Source organism: Vespula vulgaris, chromosome 2 (genome assembly GCF_905475345.1).
Source record: "Vespula vulgaris chromosome 2, iyVesVulg1.1, whole genome shotgun sequence".
In the NCBI taxonomy this organism is placed as follows: Eukaryota; Metazoa; Arthropoda; class Insecta; order Hymenoptera; family Vespidae; genus Vespula; species Vespula vulgaris.
This window is the reverse complement of record NC_066587.1, coordinates 18,039,444-18,057,111: the sequence shown is the minus strand read 5'-3', so window position 1 is coordinate 18,057,111 and position 17,668 is coordinate 18,039,444. Positions and strand designations below refer to the sequence as shown.

The following is a 17,668-nucleotide window of genomic DNA, read 5'->3' as shown; positions in this document are numbered from 1 at the left end:
GACAGACGAATCGAAATAAATGCCTCATGTAATATTGATGAATACATTAGATAGAAACCTAGGTTGAGACATTACCAGAAGAGAGGTTCAATTTCAATGAAATAGTTTATGGAAATATACCGACAATATACATATATGTAGTACACCGAGCAAAGGCCTCAGTAGTCCCTTTCGAGCTCTTGTCGCTGGGTGTATATATGTATATACGTATGTACGTATGTATGTATGTCTATATGTATCTATGTATGATGTATATATGTATGTATGTTGTATGTACGTGTATGTGTATGTAGTAAGTGTATGTATATATGTATATGTAGTAGATGTAGTATGTTGTATCTATGTGGCGAAGCGGTGCGCTTCTCGTATGCTTTTATCCGCGCATTAACTTTTCCCTCGACTTTCTTTTTTCTATTTTTTGTTCTTCTTTTTCTTCCTCCCTCTATTCTTTGTATCCTTTTTTTCGTTTTTCTTATTTTTTATTTTTTTTATTTTTTTATTTTTTTAAACAGAGAAAGTCACCTTATATCTCTTCTGATTTCCTTTATTTGCGTGCAATTTAATTAGTTTACGTAGCTGTTAATATAAATTTGTTATCTCTTTTATTTCTTTTTTCTCTTCTTCTTCTTCTTCTTCTTTTTTTTTTCATCATCTCTCGTAAGTCTTCCTCTTCCGTTAATATGTTAAATTTCTTTTATTTTATATTTAATTTCACATCTTTTATAAGTCAGCTCGCTTTGGCAAACATACTTCAGCCGTATTCTCTCGAAAATTCGTTTATAGCGAAAATTTGTTTACAATATTTCTTTTTTGTGCTTATAATATTCGGAAAAAAAGAAAATGAAAGCTCACAAGCGACTCGACGATCGAACGATACATATATATATATATATATAATATGTAGTTTGAAAAGAATATTTTATTTTTATTTTCTTGGTGTTGTCCGAACCTTTTATTTATTTATTTATTTATTTATTTATTTATTTATCTATTCATTTATTATTATAATAATTATTATTATTAATATTATTAATATTTGAAATAACATATATATATGTATATATGTATATATATATATATATATATCGTCCTGGTATATGTTAAAGGGCCTTCTAATCCGAAAGATGTAGTGCGACACTAAATATCGAGAATGATATTCTCTCTTCAAACTGTAAACAGCAAGACGATTGGTTCTGCGATTACGCGTTTAGAGGCACATAAGTAAATTCGGGCGATTGGACTAACGATAGAATGTTCATGTCAACGAATTTTCGCCAGAGGTTTTTAACAAAATATTATATTACATATTATACCTATACGTTTTATTGCTTAGAATCTATTGGCTTATGTTCGCCTCACAGGACGCTTATAGGCGCATAATAATTTATCTGTAACTTACGTTGTTAGTTAACTTTATATTTAATATATATGTATATGTATATATATATATATATTTATATATATATATTTATATTTATATATATACGTATATGTATACATGTGTATGTGTATATATATATATATGTATATATATATATATATACATATAATCATTTCATATGAAACTTTTTTGCTAACTTAGAGGTAACGTGGCAACAAATATTTAATACATATATATATTTTTTTTATTTTCCTCTCTTCTTCATTTTTTTTTTCTTCTTCTTTTTCTTCTTCTTCTTCTTCTTCTTCTTCTTCTTCTTCTTCCTCCTTCTCCTCTCTTCGTATATTCATATATGTATTTATATATGTATAGCGAAAATGAAAATAAAAAGGAAAAGAAGAAAAAGAAAAGAACAAAATAAAATAAAGGAAAGATAAAAACAAAAACAAAAACAAAAAAAAACAAAAATAAGAAATGAAAAGAAAAATAAAAGGACGTAATAAAACTATGGACGCTAGGCGGAATGTAATCGCAAGGATTCTTTGGAGGGCACAGAGAAAAATAAAAAGGAAGTATATATTTCGGTGCTTATGTTCGATTAATAATAAATTATTTTCTCGAAATAGTCGAAATAGCGTCTCAGTCTTAAGAAATGATTTTCTTCCTCTTTATATTTTATTTTCTCTCTTTATTTCGTTTCGTTTCGTTTCGTTTCTTTCGTGTTTCTTTTTTTTTTCTTTTTTCTTTTTTTTCTTCTTTTTCATCTTGTTCTTCCCGAAACTAATGGCTTTGATTGTGCTTGTTAAGAAAATTGTAAAAAAATAAACCCGTTACGAACGTGTCCTTGTTGCGCCGCCGACTTTTTTTTCTCATTAGGGGATAAAAAGGGGGGGAGGGCACTTAATATACGTAGTTTCATTCTGTTTTATCATCGATTTGACTTTTCACTTATTAAAAATTAGTGTTTCCGTTTATTAAAGCCGTGCGATTCAAACATCAACATTGACAAACTTTAATAACATACTTATTAATCGCGTAGCGCGCTAATAATCATCTCTGTTTCGAACGCGTTAATGAAACTTTCTGCCATTTCACCTCTCTTTTTCTCCCTCTTTTTCTCTCTCTCTTTCTCTCTCTTTCTCTCACATTGAACTTTAACAATATAGATATACCTTCAACTTTTTTGGACGAATTCCACGTTTCCATTTCTTCTTCTTCTTTTTTTTTTCTAGGGCACAAGAGTATGCGCGATTAGGATTCGCGCCAAACTGTACACGTAACGTACTTACATGTGGTTCAACAAATTATAGCTTAATTAGGACGAAACGAGGATTTTCAGCTTTCTTTGCATGTGGTGTCTTTATATCTTTCTCTCTCTCTCTCTCTCTCTCTCTCTCTCTCTCTCTCTCTCTCTCTCTGTTCTCTCTTTGTATTTTTCTTTCTTTCCTTCTTCTTTATTTTTCTTTTTTCTTTTTTTTTTAAATATTTTGTTGTTTCGTTTTTATCTCTTTTCTTTCTCAAAACTATATAATATAATATCCTCCTCACGGATTTGTGAGACTCGGCGCGGTTATATTCCTCTGACGTATTTTAATAGCTACAAGAGAAGAAACATAATTACGAAAGGAAATAACTTGGTCGATACTGCATTCAGAGTACTTAATCGTGAATGTTACATCGTAATACTATCCAATCAACATTAACGAAGAGGAGCTTCGATATCGTTTTATCGTTTAAAACTTTTCTTCATTTCTTTTTTTTTCCTCACGGATATAATTACGAAGTCCTTTTCGTATCTCTCTAACGGGCATTATAATTTTTCCTAACGATAACGATCGATGGTTTCATCGCGAAATCTATCGCGAGGATCATCACGTTTTATAAGATGATTAAAGCTTCTCGATCCATAGATCTTTTTCATCTTCGTGATCTAAATACCATCATCGTCTGCTATCTAACCTCTTCTTTTTTTTCATTCGTCTTTGCACTTCACATACGATCTTCACATACGTTTTTCCTTTTTTCTTCTTCTTCTTCTTTTCCTTTTTTTCGTCCGAACTAACGACAAGACGCGCAACACTGCTTCTGATACAGCGGCACTTTGCATATGTTCATAAATTTCATTCTGTTGCATATAGGCAAGTGATCTTTACAGTCGGCTGCACAAAAAAGAAGAAAGAGACAAAGGTAAGACAAAAAAATAAAAATGAAAAAAAAAAGAAAATAGAAAAAGAAGAAAAACGATTAATTCGTTCAATGAGATAGACATATTAATCGTTTATTCCTCTTATCAATATTAATATTAAAAAAATATACCTGGTGATTGAGGACAGGTTGGACCTCTGCACGTCTTCATTACCGGTGGTCTTGGTATATCTCTGCACGCGTTACCAGCTGGCTTTTTCGTGCCATACCAGACACATTGTAATATTCTGTATTTTATACCATCCTCTTCGCAAGATGCCGTACACTAAACGTCAACACACACACACACACATATATATATAATATAATATATATCTATTAAATACATATATACTTTGTAAAAATTAATTTATCAATTTAGCAAGAAGATATCAATTAACTCTCGAGTTAACTCACCTCCGACCATTCGCCTACTCTCCATACACCTTTACAAGCATCGTTGTAACATTCTTGTCTTTGCAGAGGTCTCGTTGTTTCGTCGCATTTATTCGGATCCAATTGAGTGACGTTTTCACGGCCATTTTCTAATTCCTCGGTCAATCGACAACTGATGTCACGCCTTTGCATTGCCGTTTGCCAATTGAAACATCTCGACGATTCGCAAGCTGTCCATTCGGTCGTATGCCATTGAGGACATCTCTCGATTCCGCATGGTCTTACTTTCTGTGGCATCGGATGTCCCGCTTCTTCGCACAAACTAGCACCGATTACCGTCCTTAATGGTACGCGACTCGAGTTTGCTGATTTTATTGGACGCATCGTACATTGCGCGCCACGCATCTAAAATATATTTTCATTTCTCGTTAACGGATATTTCATTTCTTCTAATTTTTTTTTTCTTTTCATTCAGTTAACAATCACGAATTATTTTACCTGGAAACCGCTACCCCCGCAAGTTTGCGAACAGTCCGACCAATTTGTTGTAACCCATTCAAAAACTAAATCTTCTGTGTTGTCTATAAAATTTAAAAAAAAGAAAAGAGAGATAAAAAGAGAAAAGTGTAAGTAAAATTAATCACACAAGAGATATTATTTTTAGATAGAGTGAATCCTTTTTATTACGTTCTTACCGAGTGCAGCAATCGAGCCGATTATAGATTCGGTTTTTCCTATGCTACTAGATGTCGTAAACGTATCCATCGAGATCTCCTTCGAAGTATCTTTCGAATCAACTCGATCTTGCCTATGAGATAATAATTCTCTCGTGATTTGTTCGGTCGATTCTAAAACAATTTGTTCATTGCCAGGTAACGTTGTTTGGTCCATCGTCGTTGAACTTTCACCTTCCTCAATGTCCAAACGTTTCGTCGACGAGATAACACGATCTTCGTCGGGATCATAAGCTCTACGTTTTTCTAATTCTTCTACATAAATCGAATCATTCGTGTTTGATTTATCTATGGGATAAACGGATTTCTCTTCGTTTACAAAATTTAAAATCTTCGATGAAACTTCGGTGTCATTGAGATTAGTCGACGCGATCGCACCTACGGAAGTATTTTCTTCGCGAATATTATCTTCGATCGATTTTTCGTTGGTCGTTAACGAAGAAACGACATTTTTCGTGGTAGAATCTGGAATGTAATAAACTTCCAATCCAACGTTCTCCGAAGAGGCCGGAGAGTTTATCGTCTCGTCGGAATAATCATTAATGGTATCGTTTTTACGATGTTTCGAAAGATCGTGCGAATCTTGCCAATGTCTCTTCACATTTTTCAACGATTCCTCGACGTAATCGACGTTCGCTTTGGTGACGCTTGAAAAATCTTTTTTATCTAATAGATTGGTCGTTCGTTTGTCGTTATCTTCATGACGTATACCGAATATCGCTGCGTCTAGATCATAAGGATCGACGTCGATGAATATCCTTTCTTCGTCCGGTCCAAAGACGTCGTCAGGAATAGCTGTGTTGCGATATAGATCCTCGAAGTCATCCTCTTCGACATTGTGATATCTCAAGCCAGTCTTTTTGTCAGGCATAGTACGTTTCGTCGCCATAGAAACTTCTTTGTGGGTATCGTCGATGAAAGAAACTGGTGCTGTTCTATGACTTCTGCTAGAACCTGAGTTACCTTGGAAAGGCCAATAGGCCTGCAAACGTACGATCAATTATTTCGTTTAACGATATTATACGCAAAAGCGTTCGAACGAAGCGTTAGAAAATAGTTTGTTAAATAATATTCTATGATACGATCTACACCGTCAGTACATGCACTACGACCTCACCTTTATGCTCGAAATTAAATAACTGAGGTGAGGCATCAGACTAGTTGCACCGGACGTTGCACCGGACGTTGATTCTACGGATTCGTGATATCCGGGCTGACGTGTTATAATATATCCCGAATACGTCCAAGAGTAGATTATTTAAATCCATTAAAAGAGAGCGGGCAAAGAGAAAGAAGATTTTCTATATTAGTAGACAGTGCCTCTCTACTGACATGTATGCACGTTTAGATTATTTATTATTTCTATGATTAATCAGATTAGATAGGTAAAGGTTAATCGTCGTAGACAGATTTTACGATGAATATTTGAAACGGATAAATTTACTTGATTCAAAGAGGTGATAGTATGCTCTTTGTTCATCATGGTAGAATCTGGTGGAGTCGGACTGGTCCTTTGCCTTTTGTGTTGTGGTTTTCTCGTTGGTTTACTCGGAACCGCTCGTTCGTGGCTGAGGTCTTCTCCATCGATAGGAACAAAGTGATTACCATAGGCGGCTGGTAGAACGAATATGTATGTATATTTGTGTAAATATATTTATTTATAGAACGTCGTTATACCATTCGTTTAAAAATAAACAAATGTTTAATACGCCGAAAGAGAATCGTTTATACCTGCACGATCGGTGTAAAGGTTCTCACCGGAATTGGCTGGTGCCGAATCGAGATTGGCATTTCTTTGAAGATGCACGGAATTACCAAGCCTAAGATATTCCTCGCTGCTTATCTGTTCTTTCGAGCGTAATTTCACGATGACACGTGTCTCCGCGTGCGAAAGCGATGCTTCAAATATCGAAAGAATCAATAGTCACGAGGAGAAGAATTATTGTACACGTTGGAATATCGTTTCGTTTAATCGTTCGTTTCTTCCTTCGTTATTCGACGACTTACCTACGCAAGCGTAAACTCCATCGTCGGACGTAGTTATGTCCATGACCTTTAAAGCTCCCTTTTTGTTGATTTTATATTTCCTCGTCCTACGTAATTCTTTACCGTCCTTCGTCCATATAATTTGCGCTCTGCAATGTAACGACAAATGCTGCTGTATCGTAAAATAACAAATATAAAACAAAAAAAAATCATCTCAGTAATATAAAATCTTCTCGTAAAATAAAAATCGTTAATATAAAAAATATCATCTCATTGATACAAAAGATATCAATCTCGTTAGCCGATATAAAGTGTCGTCTTACTTATCGAATTTTTTAACTGGACATCGAATCTTGATAAAAGGCGTCCCTTGAAAAACCCTCGCGATACCGCCAATCTTTAAATCGACTTTCTCGTTCAAGTCCGACTGATTGTACGACGAATTCTGACTAAGAATGATTGGCTGCACGTTCATGTCCATCTCATGACACGGCTTGGTGTTACATGGTTTTTCGGAGGATGGCTTTTGCGGCGGGCATTTATTTTCTTCTCTTCTCTGTTTGCGACCCAGTGCCATTATTTGCTCGCAGGTCACGTTACGTCTCTTTACCCCGCCTCCGCAACTTTTGGAACACTGCGAATAATCGAGTTCAGACACGAGACCAATGTGGAGAAGGTCATGCGGTTAGTCTCTATTTATCTCTCTCTCTCTCTCATACACACACACACACACACATATTCAAACAATTTAATTTTACCTTCGCCAGAGATTTGAAAATAAACGAAAAACGATTTTTAATAAACGAAGAAACAAAATTGTTTGCAAAACCGTTTCATTAATATAACATATGTTATTTATATGGAATAATCGTTTTATCTTTTTCTTTCTGTGCTTGAAGTTAAAAATATTTTATATAAATTCTGATCTACGTAAAATCGAATCATACCGGTGTCGAGTTAAAAAAATATATATATATATACATATAGATATATATAAAGTACCTCTCCCCATTCTCCAGCGCTCCACTTGACCGGACAATCCAACACGTTACAGTATTGTCTGTCTGCTGGTGGTGGCTGCGGGCACATATGGTTTGGTACCGTCACGGTATTACCGATTCCTCGTGTCACCTCGTGTATGCATGTGACATCGCGAGTCTGAATGCCAATACCGCAGGGGCTCATGCAGGGTAAGAACTCGCTATATCTCCACCTGTGGTTTAACATAACGACGCATTGTTACGTTACAAGGGGTTTTACACTGAATAATTGCACCGAAAATTTATATCTACGATTAAACCGTTATTGTTTATCGTAATCACGCGGCATATTACAAAAAATGTATTACGAAAAATTTTGCGAAACATTTAGAAACGAATGATGATCGTTTAATAGGCTATTAATTTTTTATGAAAAAGAACAAAAAAGAATACGTGTCTCCGTTCTTTTCTTTTTTCTTTTTTTTTCCAATTAAGAGTCTTTTACATTTAGAAACGAATGATAATCGTTTATAGGCTATTAATTTTTTATGAAAAAGAATAAAAAAAAATATGTGTCTCTGTTCTTTTCTTTTTTTTTCCAATTAAGTGTCTTTTATATTTAAAAACGAATGATAATCGTTTACAGGTTATTAATTTTTTATGAAAAAGAACACACACACATATATATATATATGTTTCCATTATTTTTTTTTTTCTTCCAATTAAAATTCTTTTACATTTAGAAACGAATGATAATCGTTTATAGGTTATTAATTTTGTATGAAAAAGACCAAAAAAGAAAAATATATATATATATATAATCTCCATTTGTTTTTCTTTTCTTTTTCCAATTAAAATTCTTATCTTAGATAAATATGGCGAATTAAATAAAATGTTTACCTGGGTGGGCAAGGATGATCGTTGCAAGTTCTGATTCTTGCTTCCGGTTTAGTTTCGGCGCTGCATAGAAGCGGAGTCACGGTTTTGCCAGTATCGTCGCGTACGCAGTATATTATCAACTCTTGTACGCCTGGAGTCGTAACAAAAAGAAACGAATAATAATAACGAAAAAAAGAAAAGAAAGAAGAGAAATATGAAATGTATATCTAGTAAATATCTAGTCGGTACGTCGTTTGTGTCAGGATTTAATACATGATCGTCGTGTCTTGGATAAGTCTGCGTTTTCGTCCGATTGATTTCGGCTAATTGAATCGTCGGATAGTGTTCGTAACGGAGGATTGCTAATGGCACGACGCCGTTAAATCGACCGCTTCGATTAGCCAGTTTGGATGAGCATCTATCCGATTGGTAATCCTTAGTAATCCCGTTCGATACGCTAATCGATAGATTCCTTAAGGTATCCTATCCTTCAAAATTCTTATACCTTGTAGATGACATTTATCATTAGATAGAAAAATATATATTTCAATCCGACAAAGAGATAGAAATCGTGGAAACTTGGTAATTATTACTACTACTATTACTACTACTACTATTACAACCGATTTAACGTTAATTATTCTAATCTCATTACATACAAACGGATCGCGTCGTCTTATAGCAAGTATCTAATAAAATCCGAACGCCTTGGAACAACGTAAGAGATAAAATAACAAACGTTGTAACTAAAATAGACGAAGGAAGCAATAGAGAGAATAAGTGAGAGAACGAGAGAAGAAGAAAGGAAGGAAGGAAGGAAGGAAGGAAGAGAAACACAGGAAGATTGTAAAGCAGAAGTCTTTGATCGATATAACAACCCTTTACCTCCCAAGCATGTAGCGCTACAAGGCGTGTAACCAGCTTCCTTCCACGAGTAAGTGGTTTGCACGTTTCTTCCTGGTGCCACTTTGATGCCACTTTCGTAACCACTGGCACTACCGGCTGCCAGACCAGTTCCAACACCTCCAGAACTACTCGACGATTTGTAGGAATCCGTCAAACTGGACTCGGCATATCCGCTATCTCCAACCGTGTCGATTCTATACGACAGACTATTCTCAATCAAACCGCAAGGCTCCATGACGCACTTCTCCGTCTCCTCCGGCTTTGGTCCGGAACATTGTCTGTCTGGTAACTTGGCTATCGTACGGCTGAACTCGAGAAATATCTTGCAATGGACTTCCCTACGGCGTATTCCATCTCCGCAGGTAACGCTGCACGGTGACCATTCCTCCGCTATGAACCTAAGGAATTTTCACATGTATATTTCATCTTCTACTACGTTGATCGATCGATCGATCGATCGATCGATCGATCGATCATTATTATTCACATGGAATTTCTTTCTTTTAAGAAATGATTAAGAGAAGAAAAATATGGATAAATGAAAAATAACGAGTCAAGAATAAACGAAGGAACGAACGAACTAATAACTAATTAACTAACTAACGAACTAATGCGATGATCCATTCTTGCAATGGCTTTTCATATATTTCTCTTTTTCATTTTTTCCTTTCTTTCTTTCTTTCTTTCTTTCCATTTCTTCCTTTTTTTATTTCACTTTCTCTTTTCTTTTTTATTTTTTAATATTAACGATAATATCATCGAAGACGATGAGGTCTTTCTCCCCTTTTTTTTATTTCTCTCTCTCTCTCTCTCTCTCTCTTTCTCTTTTTCTCTCTCTCTCGAAAAAAAAAAGAAAAGAAAAAATGAATTCGTTCAGAATCGAATCGATAGTAAGTAAGAACTCCCGTTAATTTACCGATTGAGTATTTCACCTGCCCTTTCCCCTATAACCCCCACCTCCCACCCCCGTCCCAACCACCCCCTTCGACACCATTTCTTTTTATCAGTCTCGAAAAAATCTTGTGAAATTTTCTTTTCTTCTATACAACCCGGCTGGTACTTTACATCATCGATTATGGCGGGAGCATAGATTTTCTCATCGTTTTTCGAAGGTGCACTTAAAACCACGCCCGCCATCCATTCGTCCGGCACTCGTCTATTCAGGGGGCTCGATCAGCTCCATTGAAACTTACATCAGTGAGTACCTTTCTCTTTTCTTCTTTTATACTCTCTCTTTCTCTCTTTCTCTCTCTCTCTCTCTCTCCCTTTTTCTCTTTTTTTTTCTCTGTCTTTCGTAAGCGCATCAATCAATAACCGCTATACTAGCTGACAGCCTTTGCAATTTGTCTTATGGATTAACGGAATAATTACTTCTTATATATATATATATATATATATATATGTATGTATGTATGTGCGTATGTGTGTGTGTGTCTGTTTCTTTTCTTTTTTCTCATCTTCTTTTTCTTTTTTTACTTTTCTTCTTTTTACAGAATACGTCATAAAGAGTAGAGACTATACCATGTCCAAGTTAATTTCTCTTTTGTAGGTATAAAGATGTTCACTTTTTTCTTTTCTCTCTCTTTCTCTCTCTTTCTCTCTTCCTTTCTCTATTATTTCTTTTTACTTAAAAAAAAAAAAAATAAATAAAAGGAACATTCTAATCTTTATCCTCACGAAACTTTAAGGCAACGCAAGTTACTCGAAGAATCTTATATCGTAAGAAGGGTGAATGATCATTTAGATTCATTAGAATGATCAATTAGGCGGCACATGCAAAGCGACATATGTACGTATATAATGTATAAATATATATATATATATATATGTATATATATAACATATATAAATATAATATATTTATATATATATATACCTGAAAATATCAGGGAACAACAGAGTTAGCTAGAAAGATGATGGAAATTGTTGTGCGTTTAAACACAACAAAAAAAAGATAAATAAAAAAAAGAGAGAGAAACAGAGAAAGATAGATAGATAGATAGATAGATAGATAGAGAGAGAGGGAGAGAGAGAGAGAGAGAGAGAGAGAGAGAGAGAGAGAGAGAAAATAAAGGATGGATTGAACAAAGACGTGAGATTATGCGAGAGATTAATGATCTTTCAACGCAATTAATTACTTCGATCGCTTTGTTAAAAGGGCTTGAAAAAAGCAAAAAAGCAATAACAGCACTTGAGTACGGCTGTGAATCGACAAAACGCCGTGCATCGGATCTACTACGGAGAGAAAAAAGACAATTAAACGGGGCAGGTGAGGGAAGGGGTGGAGGAGACACGCCAGAGTGGATTTCTACGCTAGTTTAGTACAAGAAATGCCTTGGGAACATCAAGGAGAGCTTAGATAAGAGAAAAAGAGAAAGACAGAAACAGAAACAGAGAGAGAGAGAGAGAGAGAGAGAAAGAGAGAAAGAAATAGTTATAGACAGACAGATGGAGAAAGATTGTTAAAAACATGATTACTTTTTAAAGAAATAAAAAGAATAAAAATAAGAAAGATTAATATAGAAGAGAGAAAGAAGAAAAAGAAAGTGAGAAAGAGAGACAAAGAGATAGATAGATAGATAGAGAGAGAGAGAGAGAGAAAAATTGGATAAATAAATGATAATTAGAGATATATTAAGGAAGTATGAAAGATTGACAGAAAGAGACACAGTAATAGGATACCTCAGATACAACCAGCCACAGGCAAAGTAGATCGTATATCTGTCGGAACAGACCAATTGACATAAAGAAATGAATGCTGTGTTTTAAATTGGTTGGTTGGTTGATTGGTTGCTTGGTTGATTGCAGGGGTGGGGGTCTGTATCGCTATAATAATACACGTATATTTGGATGAACATATACACGCGTATACATTGATACGAGTAAGCACGAAAAAGCTCTACGAGAACACATCGATACGCAATAAACAGATTTCGGTGGCTCGATCTACGGAAATATAATAGATAGATAGATAGATAGATAGATAGATAGACAGATAGATAGATAGATAGATAGATAGATAGATAGATAGATAGATAAACAGATAGATAGATAAATAGATAGATATAGAGATGTGTGTGTATGTGTATGTATGTTTATGCGTTTTATTCTAATTCATATTACTTACGTCGATTCCGATGGTATAGGTTGATCGATTAATTTTTCCGGCACTGGTGGTGGTGGATAAGGTTGCATCAATGGTTGCGTTAAATCCTCGCCATCTTTCATACGTATAGATCATTATTATATTTAATATTTTCATCGAGTATATTATATTTATTCGTATATGTGTGTATATATATTTACGTATACATCACACATATATCTTTATTTTTATTATCGAGAGTTTTGTAAATACAATTTCGATCCTGATTACGGTATTAAGGTAAATTTATTTATCTATCTAACGTATTTGTTTTAACCTATATATTTGATATCGTTCCCATATCGTTAATATTTTGACTTACACATGCTGCACGCCACGTTAGCTTTACATTCCTGTTCGGATCGTGGTCGTTCCAAGGGATCACATCCAGTCGAGATCAGACCGTTTCCATCTCTACACTCGATGCTTCTCCTTCGTACACCGATACCACAGGACGCTGAACACTGTTGAAGAAGTAAGATCTATTAAAATTGTGATCGATCCATCGTCGTCTTCGGATTTTATCCTTACGCGACAGGATGTAACAACTGATAAATCATTTTTTTTTTTTTTCTGAATTTTTAACATCGACCATTGCGACATTGTGATTTATTAAAGAAAAAACAATATTTATTATCCGTATGAGTATATTGATTATTCGTCGTTAATTACAATCGTGATTATTACATCTTGTCGCGTATGACGTTTGGAATTTTTGTTTGAATTTGGCGTATAACAATAAAAAAAGAAAAAAAAAGGAAAGAAAAGGAAACAAAAATTGTATAACGATCGTCGTACGATTAATCGTACTCGAAATAAATAGAGCTTCAAATGCCGTGCAATGATATCGAAGTTTATCATTATTATTTCAGGTGCTTCTTTCTTTGCACATCGTAGAGCAGCTTAACTCAAATATAACGTGTCACAGATTAACAACAGAGGATATCCTGATATATCCGAGACATAAAATTGGACGTAACGTTATTTGAACTCGTCTCGTCTCGAATCGTATCTGTGGACTTTATCGAGTATAATTATTAATTACTAGCTTTCTGAAACTTCCAAACCGACTGTCAGGGAATTTATTATTTATTATTTCAACTCTACCAAAAGGAATAATGCAATTTCATTCTATATTTACTTGAATAACGTTTACCTAAACATCGACTTAATCAGAAAAAGAAATATATTAATTATTCTCGATATTTGTTTAAAGATTACACTTGAAACAAAAATAAAAAGAAAAAAGAGAAAGAAGATAGTGTCGCGTAAGAAAGAATAATAAAAAGAAAAAAAAAACAAAAAGAACAACAAAATTTACGGGAAATAATTCAAATTAGTTATTTCTTTGATAAGCTCTCGTTAATTTTCTTTCTGATAGTTATAAGAAAAGAAAAAAAAGGAAAGAAAAAATTTAGAAAATACTTTTTTTTCACGAATTCGTATACGGAACGCACAATGCATTTCTAATTGCATTCTCTCCTTTTTCCCTTCCGATTTCGAAGTGAGTTAGGTCGTCTCTGGAAATCCCAGGAGCTGATTTACACTCGGTCGTTCTGGGTTCAACATGGAGCGACGTAAATCGAACAGGAGGAGAATGGGGGAAGGATTATCTTCAGGATTTTGCTGAGAGACGGGTCATCCCTTCTCTCTCTCTCTCTCTCTCTCTCTTTCTCTCTCTTTCTCTCTCTCTCTGGTAAATGGTAGAGTCGCGAGGCGAAGAATCGTTCTCTCTACGTGTTTCTCCACATTGCCTTTGGCGTTTCGTTACTTTTGGTGGAAAGAGTAGGTAGAAGTTTTCTGGTCTGCACGAGTCTACCGCGCAGGAGAGTTACCATCGGTTTTGCTGATATTCGTCGAAAGAGTTGAACAGTTGAAAATCAAAGAAGGAAAGAAAGAAAGAAAAAAAATGGGAGAATAAAAGATAGAGAAGGAGAAAGAAAGAGAAAGAGAGAGAGAGAGAGGGAGAGCGAGAGAGAGAGAGAGAGTATTCGAAGGGTGAAACAAAAGGGAAAGGGTGTGGAGAAGTTGAATTCTGAGAGGAACAAAAAGGCCAAACGCAAGAGTTATCGTTCGAAGACGTCGAATGTGTAAAAGGTGACGCGAAGGGAAAAGCGGAAATCCACTCGACTTAGGCGCGTTAGTTCTCTCTCTCTCTCTCTCTCTCTCTCTCTCTCTCTCTCTCTCTATTTAAAACGATGAAAGGTTAAAGGAGAGAGAAAGGTAGAAGGATAGAGAAAGAGAGAGAGAGAGAGAGAGAAAACGGGCAGAGAGTGCTTTAAGGAGCCCTGTGCTTTCGGTTCAATATTTGCATGGCTTCGAGGCTCACAAAAGAGAGAAATCTATCAATTCCTGTCTTCCAAGGCGCTTCGAATTCTCTCTCTCTTTCTCTCTCTCTCTCTCTCTATCGTTCTCGTTCTCGTTCTCGTTCTCGTTCGCTTTAGCCTCGGATGAAATCATTACGATGCTTTGCTGACGGGCACGAGGCTTTTGTGTATCGCTAGCGAAAGGGTGCCTCCTTTCCGTTGTCCTCCCCTCCTCTCAACCCCTTTGCGCTTCTCCTTTTCTCTCTCTCTCTCTCTCTCTCTCTCTATTTTCTTTCTTTCTTTCTTTCTTTCTTTTTTCTTTTTGTTGTAAAAAAGGACCAGATGAAGAGAGATAGCGAACTCTTTCGTGCATCGATCAGGTACGAAACGCCGTAAATCATGACTGGCGCACTTTCGATAATACACATTCGCGTTCACACATACACACACACATATATATATATTATATATATTGTACACGTATATATATCGTAAAGATACAAGAGAGAATGTGTAGCTAAGAAATTCTCACGATGGTGCCCTTACTACCCTCTTTTCTCTCTCTCTCTCTCTCTCTCTCTCTCTACAACCTTACCCTCCCCGTTACCCCTTCCGAAATACATTGTGTGTAAGACATTTTCCGGCGTAACGTCTCGATGGATTCGATAACAAAGAGTAGCCCCAGGCTAAGAGAAAACCTTACCTATGATGCTAGGAAAGCGTCGAAGACTCGATTTTCGTTCGATGTACCTACATACATACATACATACATTCATACATACATAAATACATACATATATACATACGTACGTACATATATGGACCATTGGTGGATGTTAACGCGCACGCTCCCTCGTTCATGTACGTAAGTACCTATACATTGTGTAAAAGAATCTTTGTAAGCGATCTATCGAGATCGTTTATGAAATATCTTCATGGTATCCGTGGTAAACAGATATTACGCTCGATATCCTAGAATTCAGTCGTTTTCTAGACGGCTGAGCTTCGATCGAAAGACGTCGTCGAAGAGAACGCCACGTAGAAAATCAAGCGTATCTTCTCTATCGTTTATTTATTCCTTCATTTATATATCCTCTTACGCACGTATTATTCGTTTATTCCTAGAAAACATCAAGTAGAAACTGAAGAACGTCAAAGGGTATTTTAGAGAGATCGTTATGCGATAAAAATATATTTTTATTTTCCCTTTTTTTTTTTTACTTCATCCTTATTTTTTTCCTCTCTCTCTCTCTCTCTCTCTCTCGTTTTCTCAAAAAGAAAAAGAGATTCTACAATTCACGAATTTATCGTCGACAATCTTAACGTAGCACGTTCTACTACTACTACTACTATTACTACTACTACTACCACTACTACTACTACTACAGCTTTTGCTGCTGCTATTACGTATTGGATAGACAATTTCGAGATCGTTTCGAAACGATCGCAGTAGCAGCACCTTTAACTTTAACGATCGAACGTTAGGAGTCGTCCTCTTGCGATTTACGAAACGTCACGGTACTATTTCAGACGGCGGCTGTTACCTTAATAAATACGTACCTACCTATCCGATTTGAGAACCGAGTACATTAAGCGGTCTCATGAATAAATCATAAGTATAACGTTGCGTTCCATAGGGAAAAAGCTAACTCTCTTGGCGATTTTTCACATTTCTAACACCATAGAAGGAAACACGGATAGAATTTTGTTTTTTTTTTCTTTTTACCTCAACCTACCCTACCCTAACCTAACCTTACCCCTCATTCCTCACCCCCTTTTACCCCCTCTCATCCGCTCGTCTGCCTGCCTACCACCCTCGAGTGCATAGAGACGACCAAACGAGATTGCCATCGGTGCGAGATTTTCATCTCTTTCTCCCTTTTTTCCTACTCTCTTTCTCTTTTTCTTTTTTATTTTCTTTCCTTTTTTTTCTCATCCTTTTTTCTTTTTTTTTTTCTTTTAACTCCCCAACGAAAGCTAAGCTATCAGTTGACGTCATCGTCATTATCATTACGATCGCTACGTACCCGTATTAAAGGATTACACGCTTCAATGCTGTTATCGTTTTATATCGTTAATTGATATTTTTTTCAAGGCGAAATAACACGTAGAATTTTGTATTTCGAGAAGAGGAAAAAGACAGGGAGAGAAAAATAAATAAATAATGTCTTTTCTTTCTATACGTTTCTTAAGTCTCATTAATCCGTTCTCATTCATATCAATCGTTTATATATACATATATAAATTTATATATATATATATATAATTTATCTTCGATATTGCGATTTCGATAATTACGTATTACCGTGGTCGTTATAATTTTATATACTATAATATACGCTATTAAAAGACGTAATAATTTAGATTATTTGTATATAAAAAAATATCTATTTCTTTAGGTTTCTTTAATCTTATAGATCGTTCCTTCATTATTCATTAATATATACTTACATATATATATATATATACACACACACATATACAAACTTGATTTTGTGGTTCAATAATTACATAGTTTATAGACTATGTACGAAAAAGAGAGAGAGAGAAGGTTAGAATTTGATTAATAAATCTTCTCTGAGATTGATCGACGTAGTAAATTATTTCGTTGGAAGCCAGCTGCTACAATAATTATCGTCGGCAGTGCGTTAATTATTTAAATAAATCGTACCTCACATCGTAAATATTCCTATAAATTGTTCGTCTGGTCTCTACGCTATTCGAATTCCATTAATTTGTGAATGTACCGCTAATTTCCACGAATTGTCCAT

The 17,668-nt window shown here is 35.2% G+C and overlaps 1 protein-coding gene across 5 annotated transcripts in view; it reads right to left on the bottom strand.

Moving 5' to 3' along the window:
* Nucleotides 1-579: 579 nt before the first annotated feature.
* The window catches only part of LOC127072932 (protein madd-4), a 182,965-nt gene continuing 165,876 nt past the window's right edge, over nucleotides 580-17,668 (bottom strand). For 3 of the 5 annotated variants that reach the window (XM_051013814.1, XM_051013815.1, XM_051013812.1), the window contains 15 exons: nucleotides 12,914-13,055; nucleotides 12,574-12,667; nucleotides 9,426-9,844; nucleotides 8,562-8,691; nucleotides 7,684-7,894; nucleotides 7,005-7,315; nucleotides 6,703-6,830; nucleotides 6,427-6,594; nucleotides 6,140-6,309; nucleotides 5,813-5,908; nucleotides 4,657-5,677; nucleotides 4,460-4,542; nucleotides 3,983-4,366; nucleotides 3,698-3,851; nucleotides 580-3,540 (listed from right to left, as the gene is read on the bottom strand). In XM_051013814.1, the coding sequence (XP_050869771.1) occupies nucleotides 3,440-3,540; nucleotides 3,698-3,851; nucleotides 3,983-4,366; nucleotides 4,460-4,542; nucleotides 4,657-5,677; nucleotides 5,813-5,908; nucleotides 6,140-6,309; nucleotides 6,427-6,594; nucleotides 6,703-6,830; nucleotides 7,005-7,315; nucleotides 7,684-7,894; nucleotides 8,562-8,691; nucleotides 9,426-9,844; nucleotides 12,574-12,667; nucleotides 12,914-13,055 (3,612 nt within the window). In that variant the 3' untranslated portion in view covers nucleotides 580-3,439. The remainder of the gene's footprint in view (nucleotides 3,541-3,697; nucleotides 3,852-3,982; nucleotides 4,367-4,459; nucleotides 4,543-4,656; nucleotides 5,678-5,812; nucleotides 5,909-6,139; nucleotides 6,310-6,426; nucleotides 6,595-6,702; nucleotides 6,831-7,004; nucleotides 7,316-7,683; nucleotides 7,895-8,561; nucleotides 8,692-9,425; nucleotides 9,845-12,573; nucleotides 12,668-12,913; nucleotides 13,056-17,668) is intronic. The other 2 variants (XM_051013813.1, XM_051013816.1) reach the window with 2 other exon arrangements.